At 39.4% G+C, this 23,192-nt stretch overlaps 1 protein-coding gene across 1 annotated transcript in view; it reads left to right on the forward strand.

Annotated features, from left to right (window-relative positions):
- CUBN (cubilin) overlaps positions 1–23,192 on the forward strand; it is a 258,475-nt gene that overhangs the window by 138,504 nt on the left and 96,779 nt on the right. Inside the window, exons 32-38 of the mRNA XM_059184039.1 lie at positions 5,571–5,730; positions 7,490–7,603; positions 9,248–9,358; positions 10,723–10,851; positions 11,875–12,007; positions 21,178–21,383; positions 22,283–22,467. Coding sequence (XP_059040022.1) covers positions 5,571–5,730; positions 7,490–7,603; positions 9,248–9,358; positions 10,723–10,851; positions 11,875–12,007; positions 21,178–21,383; positions 22,283–22,467 — 1,038 coding nt within the window. The remainder of the gene's footprint in view (positions 1–5,570; positions 5,731–7,489; positions 7,604–9,247; positions 9,359–10,722; positions 10,852–11,874; positions 12,008–21,177; positions 21,384–22,282; positions 22,468–23,192) is intronic.

The following is a 23,192-nucleotide window of genomic DNA, read 5'->3' on the forward strand; positions in this document are numbered from 1 at the left end:
TAGAGAGGGCCAGCAAGCGAGAGAGCTGACAAGATGGAGTTACCTCTCATAACCTAATCGTGGAAGTGACATCCCATCTCTTTGACCCTTACTGGTTTATTAGAAGCAAGTCATTAGCCCACATTCGGGGAACGGGAGGCAATTACACAAGGACATGAATCACTTGCAGCCGGATCAGAAAATACTCACTCTCATGCCTGCTCTGCGTTGTACATTCCGATCCACGAGAGAGAGGAGAGTGATTTCTTAACTCCCCACCTCCCACCCCTGCAGTCCCCACTGGGTAATATCCTTGGGTTATGAGTCCTGCCCGGGCTCCAACCTCATCCATTAGTGCTGGACAAACCCTCACACTCGGACCTCTTTTTGTTTGTGCTCCCATAGCTTCCTAGTTTTATTCATTTCTTTTCTTTTTTTTTTTTTTTAAGATTTTTTTTTTTTTTTTAATTTGACAGACAGAGATCACAAGTAGGCAGAGAGGCAGGAGAAAGCAGGCTCCCCGCTGAGCAGAGAGCCAGATGAGGGGCTCGATCCCAGGACCTTGAGATCATGACCTGAGCCGAAGGCAGAGGCTTTAACCCACTGAGCCACCCAGGCGCCCCGTTTTATTCATTTCTTAAACAACAATCTAGCTTTCTCCTTGCCTCACTTTCATAAGAGAGACTGATATCTCTCGAGTACTTCCTAGGAGCCAGGAAGCATTGTCAGTACTTTGTATCTTTGTACTCACTTAATTCTGAAGGACAATATGAGTTATCTAGTCGTGTCGGTCACACGTATTTCTATCATCAGTGTATCCGGGAAGGCAAAAGTTCCCTTTATTTTCTCAGACTGCCAGTGCTTCGGACTCTGACCCCGGACCTCTCTACATGGCACCTTAAAAGAATGCTAGTCTCACACCTGAATGGCTCCCCACCCCAGTGTCACCTAAGCTGGAGTTGGTATACGTTACCTTTGAAAAAGGGTTGATATTCCCCAAATCTCCTTAAGATAGTAAAGTGTCAACTATTAAAATTCATAAATCTTCGGCTTGGTTCTATCTTCTGGGTGGAGCTTAGAGTATGGAGATTTCCCTATAGCAGCATTATGTCATGGGTCCTGTATACTCTGGGCTTTGGGGACAGATCTGATGTCCTCTGTCCACCTTCCATCTTCTGGGTTCCCTCGCTGTGCTGGCAAAAAGCTGGCCCAGCTGGCGAGAAGGGCACCGGGGGCGTGTGGTGTGGCCCATGCCCTATGATTAGACCCTCCTCCACTGCCATTTGGGCCCAGAATGTAAAAAGCCTGCCCAGAAAGCAACCCCAATTGACCTCTTTCCCACTGTGAATAGCCTCTTTTATCCACTGTCATGCCTGCTATGCATGTATACATTCCGACCCATGAGAGAGCCGAGAGTGATTTCTTAACTCTGGGCTTTCCCTCATTCTTAGTCCTCTGTTCTTAGAGGCTCATATACTGTTCTATATGCAATTCCTTTACTCATCCATACATTAAACATTTATTTTCTGTTATGGGCCAGGTTCTACTCTTTTTTTTTTTTTTAAGATTTTATTTATTTGACAGAGAGAGATCACAAGTAGGCAGAGAGGCAGGCAGAGAGAGAGAGAGAGGAGGAAGCAGGATCCCTGCTGAGCAGAGAGCCCGATGTGGGACTCAATCCCAGGACCCTGAGATCATGACCTGAGCGAAGGCAGCGGCTTAACCCACTGAGCCACCCAGGCGCCCCAGGTTCTACTCTTTTAACAAGCCTCCTATTTTCATGTGATAAATATGTTTAGGGTTGTTTTTTTTTTTTTTTTTTTTTTTAAGATTTATTTATTCATTATTTTCAAGAGAGGAAGGGGGCCACAGCAGAGGGAGAGAGTATTCAAGCAGACTCCCCACTGAGCACAGAGCCCAACACATTTCTTACAATGACCCCGAGATCAAGACTGAGCCAAAATCAACAGTTAGTCACTTAACTGACTGTGCCACTTGGGTGCCCCAAGTTTAGGTGTTTTGAATGTGTGTGTTGGTATCTGGAATTTTGACAAAACTCTGGATACTTTGCAAAGACACTGATTAACTTCTCATAGGAATTACCACTTAACCAGATATGCCTTTGTTTTTAGAGCCTCTGCGATTATAACTTTTGGGGGTGGCGATCACTTTTTCTTTTGTGGATTCAGCTTCAAAATTTTACTATTGTCATGTAGAAAAGAGTTAATAGAAATGTACAGTTTTGGAGGGTTTTGTTTTTATATATTTCTCTGACTTTTACCATTGGAGCAACAGATTAGAAACCCAATTTTTAGGCCTAGAAATCTTTTAGCAGTAGACTTCAGTAAGAATTACATATCCAGGGCGCCTGGGTGGCTCAGTGGTTAAGCCGCTGCCTTCGGCTCAGGTCATGATCTCAGGGTCCTGGGATCGAGTCCCGCATCGGGCTCTCTGCTCAGCAGGGAGCCTGCTTCCTCCTCTCTCTCTCTCTGTCTGCCTCTCTGCCTACTTGTGATTTCTCTCTGTCAAATAAATAAATAAAATCTTTAAAAAAAAAAAAAAAAAAAAAAAAAAAAGAATTACATATCCATAAATTATGCGACTGTGTTATATATGTAGCCAGTAGTAATGTAATTTTCTAGTTCTGCCTTGGGAACTAAATGGAAATAATTGCATATTGATAATTTTCATGACTTCAGAATTTTAAATAAATGGGAGCAAGGTTTCTCATATTTTCTCCCTTGTAGTTTTTTTTCTTATAATTTTGTTAATTAAAACTTAAATTTATTTGGTATCACAAGTGTTAGGAACAGTCTCAAATAAAAGAATTGCTATTCTAAACTGTCTAAAAACTCAATTCTTTCTTTGAAAATCTGAGGTCCTGTACATTCATTAAGTGGCAATTTGGTATCTCTAACTGAATAACTAGCACAAGCATTTTAAAGAGAAGTGACACAATATAACATAGAATTTGGGTAGAGAAGAAACAAGTTCCCGACTCTATTCCTCACTATCTGTATGATCTTGGATGAGTGACTAACGTATATTGGATGAGACAACACTTTAATAGCTAGCACACTTGTTATGTCTCACTTTCTTCATTAAAAAAAAAAAAAATTACATGGTGTTGAGAATGAGGTTAGGATGTTTGTGATGATGCATATATTGATGCTAATCAAATGTAGGGTATCACTGGTATATAATTTTGACTGAGGGACATTTGAAAACCTTCTGCCTCACATTTGTTTCCTGAAAAGTAATGCCCCAGGCAAATGGAGTACAGCCAAAGCCCTTTGATTCCAGAGCTGGGGTTGGGGTGGGGGGCTGGGGAAACATGGAGACCCCCTGGAAGATGGACCTGTTTGAAGAATCCCGAAGGAAGTGTCTCATTCATATGACCCTCTGAACCTTTTAGCCTTACATTTCTCTCTGACCGTTTGGCTTTAAGAGGATTTCAGCCATTTATGATCTCCCATCCAAGTACTAACCAGGCCTGACCCTGCTTAGCTTCCAAGATCAGAGGAGATTGGGCGCATTCAGGGTTGTATGGCCGTAGATGGATTGCCATTTAGAAAAGGAAGGAACAATAAGTACTTGCTCACTAGGCCTCTGAATTTGGGGAGTAAAGAAGGCTAGAAGAGCCTTGCTTTTGTGAGCATATGGACGTGTAAAAATCCTCAGGGTGTGTGTCGTTTCTGTTAGTGGTGCTTTTTTGGTGGCGGAGTCTATAAACCTCAGAGAACCCCAGTGTTCCACTCAAGTATAAGACATGCTGTACTCAACAAACAAATCACCACGAGAGACACAAATCGATTTATTCAGGTTGTCCTGAGGTCAAGACCTGAGCTGAGATCAAGAGTCAGACACTTAACCAACTGAGCTACCCACGTGTCCCTGAGTTTTGAATCAATTTTTAAATTTGAATAAAAATCAGTTTTAAAGTTTTATTTATTGGTTTAAACTGTGAACGTTCAATAAAACAGAGATGAAGAAAAAGGAGAAAAGTAATGTTTCAAAACCATATTTATTTAGAATCCATTATTGTAACAGTTTTAAACCCTCAGTAGACAGTGAAACATCTTACTGATGTTCAGTTCATGTGCTTACATGAACTACCCTGAGCATTGCCTTTCGATCATACATATGTGCTAAAGAGAACACTGATTATAATCATCACTAGATATTTTAAAGTAATTTATGTGAAACATCCTCGTATCAAATCCCTGAATGAAATTTCTGTTTATTCCCAAGACTTTCGTATGAAATATAGATGACAATTTATCTCAAGTGAAACAACCATGTCCTAACTTCATATTTTAATTCCACTCTGGTGGTTACCAGCTGATCCATCTACCCGCTTAACTGATACCTTGCAGTAGACAATATGAAAGTTTCAATTCTGGACTTTAGGATCTAGCTGTCTGGTTCAACATGAACCTGCTCCCTCTTAAAAACTGTGGAGGTCGGCCACACAATTTGCTCTTTATGTAGCAGTTGTCTTCATCTTAAAAATGGAAGGGATTTGGGGAGGAGAAAATAGGATCGTGTCTATGAAGGGCTGAACCAGTTTCTGGCAAATAGCCATTAACGAATGAATGGTTGACATTATTGTTATCATCCAAAGAAAAGGAATTCACTCCCCGTATTTACGCATAAGAGTGTCAGAAACGTCCCAGCACACAAACCAAGCTCTGAGGACATCAGCAAGCTTCAATTTCACAAACCAGTACAGGGATTTGGGTACCTGTAATGTCAACTCTGTTCCATGAACACCTGTGAAGGGTCAGCTAAGTCCCAACGTAGCACCGGGCAGACATAGAGCTGAATACTTTTTTAAATTATTATTTAGATAATTTTCTAAGTTAGGCTTGCATCACTGTATCATTTGAAAGAATTCTGTCATTCCTCTTCCCTCTTGACCACCACTCTCTGGAAAGCAAAACGTTCCAGCAAATGTTGGGTTACTGAAAACAAATGGTTCCTCCCCCGTATTTCTCATCTGTGTGTTCCTATATTCATTCTTGCATCAAATATTCCATGTGGTGGGCACAGCCCTCGATGGGAGTCAGTGGGGCCAGGGGATGAAGGAGGGCTGGGAAAGTGAGGGCATTTATAAAAATAGCAAGGGATGGGGGCCCCTGGGTGGCTCAGTCAGTTAAGCACCCAACTTTGGTGATCTCAGAGTCCTGAGATGGAGCCCCTAAGCGGGGCTCTGTGCTCCGTGGGGAGCCTGCTTGAAGATTCTCTCCCTCTACCCACCCCGCCCCCGCTCATTCACAGGCACATACGCTCTCTCTCTCTCAAAACATAAATAAATAAAATCTCAAGTAAATAAACAAATAAATGAAAATATGCAGGGATGCAGTGGTGACTCCAGCTCAGGAACTTCCACTGGAATCCATATAGGTTCCCTGGACCTGACCCATGACTCACGTACTCTCCTGGTCCGTGAGGAGACAATGCATGAAGATCCAGTGTGTGTGTTGTTTCCCCCTAGCTCACCCATGTACAGATAGCCCATGGAATATGCGTCTCAGAGATATAAATCTGCAGTTCTGAATCACTCTTTTCCCTGTTGTCTGTCTTTGTAGGCCTATGATGGTATAAGCGCCATGACTACCCACCTTGCCCGTGTGTGCGGAAGACAGCAGCTGGCTAACCCCATCACCTCTTCAGGAAACAGCCTCTTTCTGCGATTTCAGTCTGGCCCTTCCAGACAGAGCAGGGGCTTCCGAGCCCACTTCAGGCAAGGCAAGTGCCTTCTGTATCTGTGTGTCTCCTTGCGGTCCCGGCCATCTGGTCTGGGGTGTCCTTCTGGGTGCCACAGTGAAGGGAGGCCAGGCCTCAGAAATTGGTCCCATTTCTACTTGACAAGCTACAATTTAGACAGAACAAAAGAACTATTATTTGCAATTATTCCAACTGTTCATCCTTTATATTTACTCTTGCCTAACAGATGATGCTAACTTCCGTTGTGTCTGTGTATCTCTCAAGCAAGCTTTCAGAATAATACTTCAAAGTATTTTTTATAATACTAGAGCCGCTGTAAAACAAGTGTCCAGATTCATTCAGGAGCAGATAAACTATGCCGCATTTATCCAACATTTTATGCTTGGAGGAGATACTCCATCATAAAGATCAAGACTTGCTTGTAGTGTAGAGTCAGATTCTATCCCTTGAGGTTGAGGTGCCCTCAGTCTGAACCCTGCCCTCGTCCACCTGAGGAACCAGTGTTGTTTTCCATTGGTTTCAATCTTAAATCACTGCCTCTCAGCTCGTCCTTTTCACCCATCCAGCTTTTCACCCATTACCTTTCATCTGGCTGTTCTTGGAGACGGACCCTTCATTCCACTGTCAGAGATGAACCCAGAGTGGGAGGGATTGTTAGTCTGCCTCAGTGTGCCTCTTGAGTTTTACTCAGCTGGCCCCTGGCATTTCAGATAAGTTGGTTCATTTTGTCACTTAGTCTGTTTGGGGCTTGCTTGTATCCTATAGCAAAGAGTCCTGCCTAGGGATGGTTTCTGGATCGAGGTGTCCCAGAGATTCATTGTAGACTTTGGAGCAAGACAGAATGCATAAATTAATCACTCCCTGAAGCAAAGAATAGTTTCGGAACACATTTCCTTTTTTCATTTAATTAATTACTTTTGGTTTGCTTCATAGTAAACAATGTCCCCAGTAGGCCCCCCCTGGATTATTAGAAATCTTCCTCCAACTCACCCACCCTTTCCCCATCTTCCTCCAAAGTCAGCTCACAAAAGCCCCCCTGTGATTATGCCCTTGAGCGCTCCATTGATCTGTCCTGCCTCCGCACTGCCTAGGGAAAAGGCCCAGTTCCTTTAGATGTAACCTTAGGGCCCTGGAACCTGCCCCAGTCTTTTTCCCAACATCACTTCTAACAGCCCTCAAGAGCGCCACCCCTCAGCCAAGTCTGTGTAGTCGCAGGCCTGACTCTTCTGTGGCTTAGCTCAGGTCACTGGCTCTCTGGACTAGTTTTCCCCAGCCCTAATTCCTCTCTCCTACCGGGTCATCCGTGAGACACCCCTTATTCTCTTCAACTGGCCAAAGACCCTCCTTTCTGCACTGCTGCAAAGCTTTGTGCTTCTCAGATAACACATAGGCATCCTTATGCAGACTTGTTCAATTGACTATTTATTTTCCTAAAAAAAAAAAAAAAAAAAAAAGTTGCTCATCAAGAGGTTGTCCCTATCCATGTAATTTATGAGTGGGCAAAGTAAGTGAACCAATAATAGAGTTTTGTTGGAATGATTCAAGCAATTCATAGCCATTTAATCTTGTTCTCTGCCACTCCCCACTTCCTGCAATTGAAGAATATTGTTATAAACGTACAGTGCATTTCTACTTTCACGTGGTCTATGTGCAGAGTACGTCCTTGGTGTGCATTTCAGAAATGGGAGAAAACCATTTGTGTGTTTCCTCATCAAATCATTGTTTTGTACAGTCTGTAGAAATCAAAAGTACCTGACGTGTGTGTTTGTGCATTTCTCAGCCTGTGGAAGCTACATCCTCACCAGCTCCTCTGATACCATATCCTCTCCATTGTTCCCCGCCAAGTATCCAAACAATCAGAACTGCAGCTGGATAATTCAAGCTCAGCCTCCGTGTAAGTAACAAAAATAAAAAAGAAAAGGGATCCGGGATGGATGGTGTCTGTGGGAAAGTCCGTCTCTGACTAATGTTCTTATCTCCTCCATGGTAACAATTGGTGGCTTTCCTCTTCTTTTTACGGAAGTTCCCATTCCTGATGTGCGTGAGAACAAGCATTTCCTAATCGGATCGCAAAGTAATTTTTACTGTCTATTCTTAATTAAAACAAAGTTGGGGTTCAAGTCCTAACAAAGTGGGGGAGGAAACATCCCCTATGCCCTTGCTGTATGGACAGGCATGAGAAATTGGGGGTAAGCAGAAATAATGGATAAATTGTTTTTGACCTCTGTGACTTCAGTGTAGTAGACACTCGAGTCAGTTGTAAAATGGCCAAATGAATACTAAGAACCACAGACTGAAAAATTGATAACTCAGAGTTTGGGAACGCATCGCCATGAACATACTGAACTTCCGTCAAAGTGGAAGCTCATTGTAAAACCTGGTCTCTGGTGTATGCAGGCATAAAAAAAAAATTCTAGTACGGGCCTGGAAGAAACATTTCATAAGTGCTTGTAAGCACTTATGAAATAATAATGTATTATTTTCTTCTAAAAAGTTATAGAATCTTATTTTTTGGCCCAGTAATAACCTGGTAGAAAGTGTTACTGTCCACACTTTCAAGACAGGGAAAATGAGGGGACCCCAAAGGACTTGCCCAGAGGGTGACCCTGGGGTCTCATGAATCCTGTTTCAGAGGAGGCCTGCCTTTCCTTGAGTTGTTCAGGAAATATTTATGATTTCAGACATCATGTAGGAAAGGCATTCCTTTGCTCTCTAATTACAGTGACCTTTGTGACAATAAGCAAATCACTTAAGCTAATGAGACCCCATTAGCTCATCTAAAAAATGAAGAATTTGACAGAAATATTCTCTACCAGTCCTTCTGGGGATGTTAAGAGTTAACAAAAGAATGTCTTTATTGACATGCATATGATCTGGGGGTTGGTGAAGTAATCCTTAGCCTAAGAAAGTTGCCAGAAAGCCTTCAATAAAGAAGTCCCCCACCTTTGCATGTAAGGATAATTTCTAATGAGTTGTAAAGCATTGAGATGAAAGATCTCACTGGTTCAAAGACATTAATAGGGAACGATCCTACTCGGAAGATTAGGGATCCTGGAAGAATAGCAAAAGAAAAACCGCACCCAGGCACTTACCACTCTGCAAGGAATTCAAAGCTTTCTTTATAAATGACTCCAAACCTCTAGGGCCCCTGGCTTTGGCCTTCACGTGAAATGAAGAGATCCAGGCCCTGCATGCCTGGGCGTTCGGAGGGCCTCATTTACAAGTCAGCAAACGAATCTACTGAGGAAAAAACGCTTCCTAGAAGAACCCAGCAATGTCTGATTTTAGAAAGGTGTTAAGACCACCTATTCCACCAAGACACTCCCCGTGGTCTCCGTGGAAGCAACATCCCCAAGGGCCCTTTTATTTACCACTATCAGCATTTCAGACTCTACAGGCATTTTCAAAAAACTTGACTCTTCAGAGGAACCAAAGGCAACGATGCTTCCCTGCCGGAGAACCCGCACCGTGAATGATTTGAGGTAAAATCTCTCTTCCTGGAGGTTTTGTTTACTAGTCTCCTCTCCTTTTCCTACAGTCAACCACATTACGCTCTCCTTTGACCACTTTCAACTCGAAAGCAGCACAACGTGTTCACAAGACTTTATAGAAATTTTGGACGGCGATCAGGATGACGCACCCCTCCGAGGTATGCGGTGCTCGCTCCTTGGCATCTGTGGCCCTGGCTGGGTTTCATTTGTAGACTGACATGTGCGTAGGCTGTCATTCAAGGTTAGAGCGTGTCCAGTAGATACCCAGGGCCGTATAAGCCAAGTAAAAATAATCAGAGGGTAGGAAAGCAGGATTTAATGTGGGGTTCGAGAAACACAGCTTGTCCATCTTCAAGGACATGAATAGTTTATGTATTTGTCTTTTAATTTAAAAGTTGCAGCTGCTTCAGATAGCAGTGAAACGCCCTCCATTCTGGCATTCAGTAACCTTCTGTGAGAAATTTCTTTTACTATATGATCAGTTTTTATATTCAGATTGAGTGTTTCTTCTGGTTTTGTCCTCAGTAGAAGCAATAGAGGACTCAGTGAATGAATTCATGTGTGAATGAATGAATGGATGGATGGAGCAATAAATAAACAAAACAAAAAATAAAGCAGCAAGTCCATGCACTGGAATTCTGATCGTGGGGCCTGCCTGTAAGATTAAAGATCGCCGCTATCTAGTTTCTGAAATACCTTTAAGTAAAACGCTCTCAGGTTATTTAGACTTCCTTATGAGTGATTCATATTTGAACTTCCTCATACAAGTTTCTTATCCTGCACAAGCTCCACCAGAGGAGGGACTTTTGTTTTACTCTTTGCTTTATTCCCAAAGCCCAGAACGGTGCCTGAGACAATAATGGGCACTTGAATACTTTCTGGTCCATGCACTTCTGGTTGTATGGCTTGACATACTTATCTGTGAGCACTTGACCAAGGATGAGGGTTTATTATTTAACAAACACTTCCTTAGGCACTTAACCTGTGCTGGGTGCTAGTCCAAGAACTTTATAAATAGTAACCCCATTAACCCTCAGACCCTTATGGTAGAGGTTTCGTTATTATTGATAGTCTCTTTTCTCAGTGGGGGAAACTGAGGCACAGAGAACTTAGGTGATTTGTTCCAGGTCCTGCAGCCAGCAAATGGCTGAGCTAGGAGTTGAACCCCTGTATTCTAGCTCCAGCATCCACACTTTTGGGGGGGGGGGCGCTATAATACTCTGCTTTAAGCGGTAGTACATTTCTTTGTGCGGGACCTACTGTGCTGGAGACTTGAGCAATAGTTGCCTTCGGAGCCTGGTATCTACATTTTTCTTATCTCCCTCAAATGCTCTTTATCATGTTTATAAATCATCTCTCCTATGCTTGTATTTATAGTGTAATTCTCAGGCATTGTCTTAAACACCCACCCTGATTTAAATTCTCGGAATAGTGATTTCTTCTTGCTTTGTTCTCTCGTGGGTATAAGAAATAACAGCCTGTGCCATGTCATGTCCGTTCTCCTTGTCGTGCTCTCATTTAGGCCGCTACTGTGGCACGTCCATGCCCCATCCCATCACCTCCTTCAGCCGCGCTCTGACACTGAGGTTTGTCTCTGACTCTACACTGAACGCCGAAGGTTTCCATGCTACGTTCGCTGCGTCCTCATCAGGTGAGAGCAGGTAGCAGATGGCGCCACCAGGTTAAGGGAAACATGGTAGACATCCTTGGTTTGTCGTTTGGGACTGTTACACCTTCAGAATTGGGAGCTCGTCTCCTGAAATCAACTCCGTGACTAACTTTAGTGTCTTCCAATTTAGATTCACCTCCTCATTGTGAATTCTAACAGTAGTAAACTCTGTACCTCATCTTCCTTTTCCCTTCATCCACTGACGGAGGCTTGGGGTATGTCCACACCTTGGCCGTTGGTGACTCGTGCTGCTAGTAGTTGAGCTCTGGAAGGAGGGAGCATTGGCTCAGATGATCATGGAACGAAGGGTGGTCTCTTTGATGATGTGTCTGTGTAGGCAGCCCCTGACCAACAGTGTCCATTGACATCTCTTATGAGTGGACAGTTGATACTCTCCTACCTCCCTGGCCTCCCACCTCCCTTGGCTGGGCTCAGGCAAGTCTCGGTGTTGTCACGGATGGCAGGATGGATAGTGATGGTGGCATGTAGGCAGGAGGGGAAAGAGGAACCCCCCAGTGCTGGCTCTGCCAGCCAGGGGTGTGCCCCTGGTCCACTGCTGGCTTCCTTGTTATTAGCAGTTAAAAGCACAGGACATCTAGAAGATTTGTGTGTGCATTTCAACGTTCACTTGAGAGGGAAAAGCTGGAATACTGCCTTCTGCTTGAGGCCAGCACTGAAAATGATCCTGGGGAGAAATACTGAATGGTTGTGGGATTAAAATATGCATTTTATTACATGGAGTTATAGTTCACGGCGAGAAAAGGCTTTTAGAAGAGAAACTATAGAGGTTCCTTCTGATCCTGTGGCTTACAGTTTTCAATCTTCAGAATCTTTTCCTGATGATATATGACAGGGCTTTTTTTTTTTTTTTTTCCTTAATTGGAAAAGGAAATAGGATACCCTTGATGCTGCTAACAGCTCCAATTGTGTTCTTTCTCCTTCATCTTACGGTATCTTGCATTTGATCTTTGCTCTGGCACTCACTTTGTCTCTCTTTTCTTCCAGCTTGTGGTGGAACCTTCCACATGGCTGAAGGCATCTTCAACAGCCCTGGCTACCCGGAAGTTTATCCCTCTAATGTGGAATGTGTCTGGAACATTGTCAGTTCCCCTGGCAACCGGCTCCAGCTGTCTTTTATGTAAATCCTTTTTTTTTTTTTAATGGTGTATTGTTTCAGTGTGAATGAGTCTGCAGGAAGGAAGCATGGTTACTAATAGAATGGACAGCTAACAGCATGTGTGTCCAAGCAACTGTTAGAGAACATGGTGGGAACTTTAGGAAATCTGTTTCCAAATTTCCTCTGTTTAGTCATAGTTTGGGTTATAAATGGCATTAAAATTCTCTTGAGAATGGTTCTAGAGCCCTGCCTATCATTATGAGAAAGATATGCCTATGCTACTGGTACATTAACTTGTGGCATGCTTATTTTCAGAGAACAGGAATTGTGTCTTTTTTTTGAATTATACACATTTAGAGTCTTCCAGAGAAATACTAACATTCTTTCTTCCAGCAAAAATCCCCATGATAATGAACACCCCCCCCCCCCGCCCTATACCATATCCCTAACCCCAATCCACCTTACTGTCTGCTCTATTGCATAACAATGATTTTGGAGCTTAATGGTTGGTTTGTAAAATCACTGGTCTGTTCCTAATTGAACTGTAAGACTTTTTGAATATGGTCTCTGGATATAAGCAATAGTAGAAACCTGACACGTTCAGAGTGGTCTAGAATAAATATTAACAACAATAATGTGTTTTTTGAAAAGTAGGTAGTGAAAAGCACTTGGTAAATGATATGAGCCTTTCTGATCAATCAGCAGAGAGGTTGCCTGTGACATGCTGTGCTGGTAGGAGACACTTACCAAATATGGAGTGAAGTGATTTTGGTATTTAAGTTGCCATTTTAAGATAAAAGTTACTTATTATAGCAAATCACATATTGTTGGGCTTCATTTTGGATTCCAATTCCACTTTTGAAGGAATAGAATAAATAACTTATAACCACTGAGAGAAGAGGAATATTTTGAGGACACTGGCCCGTTTATTCAAAAAAGGTCTTGCTCCTTCTCCTAGACATGCCATTCTGTGCATCAAGAAAGGATTTTATTTTTATTTATTTACCTAAGAAAGGATTTTACAAATGAAAGAATAGCCCCATTCGTGGACCACGTTCAAACATGTGAAGTTGATTTCTTTCAGTCTATCAATCAGACGGTGCCTCTTCAGGGTGCAAGTGGCATTGTGTGAACACAAAGACACCCTCTGAGTGCCTGAGAGGCAAGGAAAGGTTAAGCTGCCACATGGGAAAAGTTTCTGTTTGCCCTTGTCTTTACTAAAAACTCAAAGTTCTATATGGGAAGAAATCTGTGCATGTAAGTTTTACCTGATGTAAATGTCTTCCTTTATCCAACCAATATTTTTACTCACACAGTCAGCACATTGGTGCCGACAGACTGACAGACTACGCGTGTTTGCATTTTCCACACATGACACTCCCAGGCCAGATGCTTTATATATAAAGATGACTAAAACAGGATTGTTGTTGTTGTTGTTTTTTAATTTATTTGACAGACAGAGATTGTAAGTAGGCAGAGAGGCAGGCAGAGAGAGAGGAAGGAAAGCAGACTCCCTGCTGAGCAGAGAGCCTGATGGGGGGCTCGATCCCAGGACCCTGAGATCATTATCTGAGCCGAAAGCAGAGGCTTTAACCCACTGAGCCACCCAGACGCCCCCTGGATTATTGTTCTTATGATAAAGTGCAAAGTCCTTCATGTGGCTTACTGGGCCTCATAATTGCCAAATAACAAGTCTTCTTTCTTGGTCTTTTTCCTTTTAGTCTCTACCACATTCACATTGTTGGTGAGTCTGATGTTCAGTGGGTGACAGTGACCTTGACTCACGTCTCTGGTGGTCTTTTAAGGTGGGGGTAATATTCAATTGGCATTTGAACAGGAGTGGGAACAGGTACAGGGAATGTTTAAGCCAGACATCCCATTTCTTGACGAGTTATGGATAACTTAGTGCCAAGAAGCTGTTTATTTGAAACCTAAAGAGATTCATTCCATCTATAGGAGATGATCATTTACATTTAAGGGCCAACATTAGAGTTTAGGATATCGGATGTAAAACATACAGCACAAGGTTGATGCATACCAGATGGTCAGTGAATGGTAAATTATCTCACTCTGCTGTTTCTAAAATATCTTAGAAACAGAGTTCATGGTTAAATCCAAATGGGTGATTCTGAGCTCTTCTAGAAGATAGGAGATAACCACAAAAAGTTAGTTTCATTCATTTTACTGCTTAATGGACCCTAAATCCTAAATATTATATAGACAAATCTTAACAACTCAGCTTTTTCCTTTCTTGTCCATAAGAAGTTAACTTTGATATTTTGTGTTACTTGCTTGACTTTTATTTTTAAAATAAATTTTGTAGAAAGCAAGATGTTGCTCTTTATGTAGAGGATAATGAGAAGGGCTTTATGGCAAGGTCTGTGAGTTATTTCTGCCCTGGTCTAAACTGTATCCAGATGGGTGCTTGGAAGCATTCCCCTAAGTTGTATGAGAAGCATATGGAATGCGTCAAGTTCGAAACCACGGGGCTTGGACTGGACACTGTGGTGAAATTGAATAAGGAGAAAAACTGGAAAAATTATGGTTGAATCTGTAACAAAAAGGAGGGGGAGAGAAATAGAATCTAAAAAGGAGTTTTTTATAAAATAGATATTTAAAGGGATTAACAGAAAATATATTTTATGCTTGCAGAGTACATTTCAAAAGTGATTGATCTTGGTTCAAGAATCAAAATGAGATAATGAGAAACAGTGATTGTACTATTTTTGTTCCACATTGTATTTTTACTAACAGATCTCAGCCAAAGTATTTGGAAAGAGGGTAGATTTGCTTATAAAATGTACTGGCCTAAAACAAAGGCTTCCAAGAAAACAATAAGCTTTTTAAAAAGTCTAATTTGATGCTTGTATCATCCTACCCTCATTTCTTTTTTTTTTTTTTTAAGGTTTTATTTATTTATTTGACAGAGAGAGATTACAAGTAGGCAGAGAGGCAGGCAGAGAGAGAGAGGAGGAAGCAGGCTCCCTGCCGAGCAGAGAGCCCGATGCGGGACTTGATCCCAGGACCCTGAGATCATGACCTGAGCCAAAGGCAGTGGCTTAACCCACTGAGCCACCCAGGCGCCCCCTACCCTCATTTCTAATAAAATGTCTTTTCTGTGATTTGTCACTGGATTATACCAGTGTGGTACCCAAACAGAAAAGACCTTCACGTGGTATTCTGGACCATTGGACCAAACTTAAATGTACATATTGATCATGTGGGATCTCGCTAAACCCTACATTCCGATTTAGTTGGTTGGTGGGTCCTGATTCTTCATTTAAACAAGTTCCACAGGACCATGTATTATACTTTGAGAAGAAAGTTTAGATTTGATTTCTTGTAAATCACTTGCAGAGGCAAACGATCTCTCTTTCTTCTCTTCCTACTTTCTGAGAAACAGCAACAAACCAAAACAAAACAATTTTAGCATATTTCACTTTATTGATAATGTTATGGATAATGAAACATCCTGAATTTAAGTGCTAAACGTGGCAGTCATCCTAAAGATGGATTCAGAACAATTGCTTGTCAGAAATGGTTGTTCAGGGACGCCTGGGTGGCTCAGTGGGTTAAGCCGCTGCCTTCAGCTCAGGTCATGATCCTTGGGTCCTGGGATTGAGTCCCGCATCGGGCTCCTTGTTCAGTGGGGAGTCTGCTTCTCTCTTTGCCTCTGCCTGCCACTCTGCCTGCTTGTGTATTCTCTCTCTCTGACAAATAAATAAATAAAATATTAAAAAAAAAAAAAGAAAGAAAAGAAATGGTTGTTGACAGAAAGTTTGTCTTATAAAGAGTAAATTGTTAGGGAAGATAATGGGGGTAAGGACAAATGGGCAGTCTGCTTAGCTTGATGTGGATTTTTTCCTGATTTCTTCTGCAACTCAGTTTCTGATCATAGCTTGCTGCTAAACCTGTGTCTAAAATATCAATACAGATGATCTATATTGTAGTAACTCAGCTTGATGGAATCATGAGAGCCACAGACTCACTGTCTGGCTAGAGACCTCACCCAACCCCCGCCGCCCTCCCCTCCCAAACCCTCAGAAGTGATGGGGTAAATCAGAAGGGGAGACAAACTACACATTCATTTTTAGAAGGGTCTTTATTTGCTCTTCATATTCTTGAATTTGGAATATCTCTGCATTCCCTTTTGTCTTCTTTTATGCCATTTGTTAAACTTTCACATTTTAAAAATATAGGTCTTATAGCCAGACACCTTTTTTTGATTGCTGCTATTGAAAATGGCATCCATTTTAAACTTATAGATATAACCGAGTCACTTTACCAAAAATAACACATTCCTTAAATCGTTTTTTCCTCTGATCACTACCTCATTACATAACTGCTTATTTATTATCTATCTTTACTTCTTGAATAGAAGGTCCCCAAAGGGAGGAGCATTCTCTATGTTCTTCATTGTCCTACCCCTAACCCCCCTGATAGTATAGGGCAATATGAAAGAGAGTAAAAATTGTTGAGTAAATGTTGACTAAGTTGCAGTTTCTAAATTTTTATTTGCAGGTAAAAGGAAACCTTATTGATTTTTGTATATCTTATCCAGCAGCCATTGTATTCTCTAGAATGACAAAGATTTTTCCCCCCTTTTCTACTTCTGTATCTTGAGTGCCTAGAAGAGGACCTGACACATTAAAGTGCGCAATAAATATTTATCAATGAATGAAACTTCCTGAATATTAATTTACAGGTCTTCTTTTCCAGTCTTTACAAACTTTCCTCTTTTTCTTATCTTGTTTCCCTGGAAAATGCTTCAGTGTAATGTGGAACCAAGTGATGAGAGCAGCTTTCTTTATTGTTTCTGATTCAAAGGAAATGCTTTAAAATTTTTACCTCCGTCTGCTGTTGGTGTTTGGTAGGCATTTCTCATCCCATTAAGAAAATTTCCTTCTATTACTAATTTTCTAAGAATATCTATGATGAGGGGATATTGAGTCTTATCAAATGCCTTTTCTGCAGTTGTCATTGATTCTCTCAGTATATTTTGCATCTATCTTTGTTAGATACGTGTGCATGTGCGTGTGTGTTTTGAATTTTCTTTTTGATCTTATATCCTTAAAGCTTCTATCCTTAAAGCTTTGATTAGACTTATATATTTTACAAATTGATGGATCCATTTTGCTTAAATTTTACTTGGGATTTCTCATCTATATTGTTAAGTTAGGTTGATCAGCGCTTTTCTTTCTTTGACTTCCCTTTACTGGCTTTGCTCTCAAGATTATACTAACCGCAAGAGGCTGGAGACTCAGACTCACCCTCTTTTATTCTTTGTTACTCTTTGCATTAGATTGAGCTTGGGTCATTGGTTTATTAAAGCTTTGGTAGAGTTCCCCTATGAAATCATCGGGGCTCATTATTTTGGTTTTATGTTATCTGTGCACAGCTTTATGTACTGATTTTTGTTTGATTTAATGGAAATTTTTAGGTTTTTCATTTTTTTCTTCAGCTCATTGTATTCTATTTTTATAGAAAACTAAGAGTTCAAATTTGTTAGCATACAGTTTTTAATGGACATGATTAAAATTTAAAATTTGTTAATGAATCTGAAATTAAGTCCTTTTCTTATTAGTTATATTGCTCAGTTAAGCTTTCTTTTACTATTGATCAGTTTTATCAGCAGTTTATTCTTTATTAATCTTGTCAAAGTAATAGATTTTGATATTTTTTTGTCTTTTCTAGTACATTCTACATTTCTATTTCATTAATTTCAGATATTGTCTTGTTGTTTCTTCACTTCCTTTCTGTTTTTTCCTGCTTTGTTTTTCTAACTTTGGGGGTTAGACACCTAGCTCATTTTTCTTAATATTTGTTCTTTTCTTTCATAAGCATTTAAAGCTATTAATTTCCCTCTAAATATTGCTTTGACTGCACTTTTACATAAAAATATATTTTTAAGGAATTTATTTATTTATTTATGATAAAGAGAGAGAGAGAACATGAGAGAGCACAAGTAGGGGAAGTGGCAGGAAGAGGGAGGAGCAGTCTCCCTGCTGAGCAAGGAGCCCTTGCCCTATGCAGCACTCCATCCCAGGTCCTGGGATCATGATCTGCATTGAAGACAGACACTTAACTGACTGAGCCACCCAGGCATACCACTCTATAAAGTGCTTTCATTCTCATTCAGTCCTAAATATATTCTAATTTCCATTTTGATTTCTTATTTAACACATGGTTTATATGGAAAGACATTTTGTTTCAATATTATGACGCCTTTTGTAATCTCTTTGTTACTCTATTCTAGTTTTATTCTATAGTGGTCAGAGAACATGGTTTTTGATACTTTTAATATTTTTTGAGACTTAATTTGTGGTCAGCAACATTGGTACTTTTTTTTTTTTTTTAAGATTTTATTTGTTTATTTGGCAGACAGAAATCACGAATAGGCAGAGAGGCAGGCAGAGAGAGAGGAGGAAGCAGGCCTCTGGCCGAGCAGAGAGCCCAATGCGGGGCTTGATCCCAGGACCTGGGATCATGACCTGAGCCAATGGCAGAGGTTTTAACCCACTGAGCCACTCAGGCGTCCCAACATTGGTACATTTTTATACGTGTTAAAGGGGAATGAGAAAATTTCAGAATAATTGTAGAAAATTCATAAATTCAAATTACTTTGTGTTACAGAAACCTTGTTATTGTTTTGTTGTTGCTATTATTGTAATTCACATCTTCTGGAAATCACAAAAATCAACTGTTTTATTCCTTAGTATGTTTGAAAAAGTATTCTATAGTGGAATCTCAGAAACTGCTCATTCAAAAGTGACTAATTTTTTTAAACTACCAAATGCTATAGCCCATTTTGAGACTCAAACCCATGTATCATTTGACAGTCATCATCAGTCTGTATCACCCTCTTTCATTTTCTTTCTTGGCTTTTATGACATGACATTGAACTTGTTTTTATCCTCTTTTTCACACTTACTCCTGTGTTTACTGTTTCCTCTTCCTCTTAATATACTCAAAATGTAGGTGTTCCCCTAAGCTTCTGCTCTCATCTCTGTTCTCTCATTCTATTAATTACCTCCCACATATTCATTTCTAAACTAGTCTAGCCATGCTTTCAGCTCTTACCATATACACACAGGTGATTTCCAAGTTCAGCCCCAGAGTCTCTTTTGAAATCCAAACTACATATTAGCTCGAACAGAGAGCTCCACTTTGGTAATACACCATTATGTTAGATTCAATATATCTAAAAACAAGAATATATTTTTATGCTCTTCCCATTTATTATACTGTTATGATATATTGCCATTATATATTATTGCAGGATAATTTTCTCAAGCAGATCTGTGGTGATCTAATTTTACCACTCAAAACTCAAGTTTTTTTTTTTAATATGGTAAAAAATAAGTAAAATGTTATTTTTTATGTTATGTATCTTTTACCATATAAAAATAGCGTTTTACTTTTTTTATGTACACAATTCAGTAGCATTATATACATTTACAATGCTGTGCAACCATCATTACTGTCCTTTTCTTTATTTTTCTCAGGTAATTACCTCAAATAACTTCTGGGCCATTAATTGGATGTGTATTTAATTTCATAAGAAACTACCAAATAATTATTCAAAATGGTCTCATGAGTATACATTGCCACCAGAAATATATGAGACTTCTAGTTGTTGTGCATGCTTGCCAACATTTGATCTTGTCAGTCTTTTTTATTTTAGCCATTCTGATGGGCATGAAATGATAACTTACAGTGGTATTTACTATACATTGTTCTGATGCATAATGACACAGAGTACTTTGGACATTCTCATTGGCTATTCACTGAACTTCTTTAAAGGGTCTCTTCAAACCTTTTGTCATTATTAACTTGGTTATTTGTTTTTTCATAGTTTATTTATAAGAATTCCTTTTATATTCCAGATACGAGTCCCTTGTTAGATATATGCCATGTAATTATCTCCTCTTCTCCCACTGCACAGTCTGAAACTTGCCTATTCATTTTCTTAGTCATGTATTTAATGAGGAGAAATTTTAATTTTTGATGAAGTCAAATTTATTAATTTTTTTAATCTTATGGTTAATGCCTTTTGCATTCAATCTAAGAAATATTTGCCTTCCCCAAGGTTGTAAAGATTCTGCTTTCTTCTAAGAGCTTTATGTTTCTAGCTCTTATGTTTACATCAGTAAGGAATATTAAATTATTTTCTATTTATGGAGAGAGGCAGATGTTGAAGGTTTTTTTTTTCCTCCATACTGATACTCAGTTACTAAAATACCACCTGTTAGAATGACTTTTCTTTTCCCCCATTGAATTATCTTGGCATGTGGATTGGGTTTTATTGAGCATATATATTTAAATATCCAAGTTTATAAAACATTAAGGTCAAGTACTGAAGGCATTCATTTAGCACCTACATGTTTCAGACTCTATGTTATTAGTGACAATCATGAAATAGATATTATTTCCTCTTTCATTCCATTTTGTAGTCATCATAACTACAAAATATAATGCAAGTTGAATAGGCCACATTTTTGGACACTAACCTGTATAATTACAAATCCCATATTTATTCTGCCTTTTCAGAAATTAAGTACAGATACCTTTGATTGGCACTTAAGGTCTGGCAGAATTAGCCCATCATAGTGCTTCAGCTAGGTTTTCTAATGTTTTCCTAAAGATGCTCAATGTTCTAACCATACCAGACCTCTCACAAATTTCTAAATATGCCCCACCTGTGTGTGTGTGTGTGTGTGTGTGCTTTCATTGACATGCATTTTCTGCTAAATCCAGTTGATGTTTACATTTCCATCTCTAAATAAATAAATAAATAAATCTCTCCATCAAGCTAGTACTGAGCCTCACAATGAGATGTGATACCTCTGCTTCAAAGTCTTATAACACTTTTAAATCTGAGGACACTTAAGATATTCTTCCTTATAAGATGTATTTTTTCCTGTATTCAAGAATGCCCAATCTTTCCCCTTAGGAAGAAAACCCCTCAAAGGCAATGTGTTAATTGTCTTTGTAGCTCTTGAATACAAGACATGTCAATTAATTTGGCTGAAAAAAAATTTTTGATTTGGGTCAAAGATATTGTAGTGAAAGTTAAAGAAAGTTTTATAAGGAACAGTTTAACCCATCAGATGCTTCAGGATAATCCCAAAGCTTATTCTGTCAATTTAATCTTCCTAAACGCTTCTTTATTTTTTTTTCCTCCAAATTAGAACTTTCCAGTTGGAGGATTCTCAGGACTGTAGTAGAGATTTTGTGGAGGTCCGTGAAGGAAATGCCACCGGTCACTTGGTGGGGCGATACTGTGGAAATGTCCTCCCCCTCAATTATTCAACCATTGTTGGGCATATCCTATGGATCAGATTTGTCTCCGATGGCTCAGGCAGTGGTACAGGCTTCCAAGCCACATTTACTAAAAGTAAGTTGCTTCTTTTTTATTGCTGTCTTCCAGAAAACATCTTGTGAATTGGGAAGGATAACAAATTTCTTAGTAACCCACAAGGTTAAGAATAATCCGGTACTCTATTCTCCTAGATTTATTGTATTTGAAGAATTACTTGATTTTGAAATGTATTATAAAAACTCAATTATATATGATTGGCCCACTGGGAGCAAGGGAAAGCATTCTCAATGGCTCTAGTATTCTTTTTAAGCTCTAGTTTCTACTTAATATTATGTTAAGCTTCTTGTATGATACTTTTTAGAACCTTCTAGTGCATTGTAGCTCAGGTTTAATATATTGATATCAACTGTATTTCCTTTGTTCTCATCAATACTATATTCTTCAAATTCAAAGGATTTAGTATTATTTTAGGATCGAAGTCAGTGCTCAGATATAACAACAGGAATTTATTCTAATAGAATAAAATGTTAAATATTTCTATTTTCTAATTTGACTTTTCCACAATTAGCTATTCCTCCTGTGGTTCCAATATGTCAATTTCCCCTTACCAACTATTTTTTAAAAAACACATCCCGTTCTTTTGTAAAACAAAGTAAAATAGGTAAACAAAAATTAGAGAAGGAGCCTGGTAACACCCCTTCACATATCCTCAAGTTCCCTGGGGGCTGGGAGCGCCTTTTCACTTGGGAAGCTATCTCCTCGAGATGGAATTCCAGTCACAAAATCACTGTTCCCCAAGGAATTAATAGATAGTACAGAAACCAAAAGGGAAGCAATATTTCTTTCAGTGTTCAGAATAGAAATCAGTCAATTAAAAGCCCATCCTTTTCAACACCCCTTGCCTTTTGTTTCTTTCATTTGATTAAAGAGCTGTTCTAAGTACATCTGATTTACTACTCTGTCTTCCCTCCTAGTATTTGGCAATGATAATATCATGGGAACTCATGGGAAAATTGCCTCTCCCTTATGGCCTGGACGTTACCCCCACAACTCCAATTACCAATGGATAGTAAATGTGAATGCATCTCAAGTTATACATGGTAGAATCTTGGAGATAGACGTTGAAGCAGCACATAGCTGCTATTATGACAAATTAAGGGTGAGTTTCTAAGTACAATCAATGTTTATAAATTTTGATGAATTTCTATTTGCAAAAATAAACCCAAGTTACTGTCTATTCAAGCATTTGTAAATCATATGATAGTCTTCCCTAAATCATGATTACCCTTTCTAGGTTAATGATGAAAAGGTAATTCTGGTATTATATTTATTATCTTTGGATTCTGTAAACAAGTTTGTTTTAGCATCATTGTAATTTACCTGTTAGGCTTTGTCTATGTATATTTGTATATCTTAGTTAAGTATTTATTATACCTCATATCCCATTTTCTTGTGTATTCTTATGTTAAAAGTTTGAAGAATCATTTTAAAATAAATAAATAAATGTGGTGGTTATTGCCATCAAGACATTGAATGCTATTAGATTCTTTATTTTAGCTTTATTCAGGTACGTTTGGCAAATAAATATTGTATGCATATGTATATATATATAAGATGTACAACTTGATGTTTCAATGTATGTATCCTTTGTGGAATAATCACGGCAATCAAGCTAATTAATGTATCTACCACCTTGCATGGTTGTCATTTGGATTGTGTGTGTGTGTGTGTCGGTGTGTGTGTTGAGAATATTTAAGATTTACCTTCTTAGCAAATTTCAAGTATATAATACAGACAGTATTATATATTACGGTATTAGCTATAGTCACATTGCTGCACATTAGATCTCCGGAATTATTCATTTTGCATAGCTGAAACTTTGTA

Source organism: Mustela lutreola, chromosome 8, assembly GCF_030435805.1.
Source record: "Mustela lutreola isolate mMusLut2 chromosome 8, mMusLut2.pri, whole genome shotgun sequence".
In the NCBI taxonomy this organism is placed as follows: domain Eukaryota; kingdom Metazoa; phylum Chordata; class Mammalia; order Carnivora; family Mustelidae; genus Mustela; species Mustela lutreola.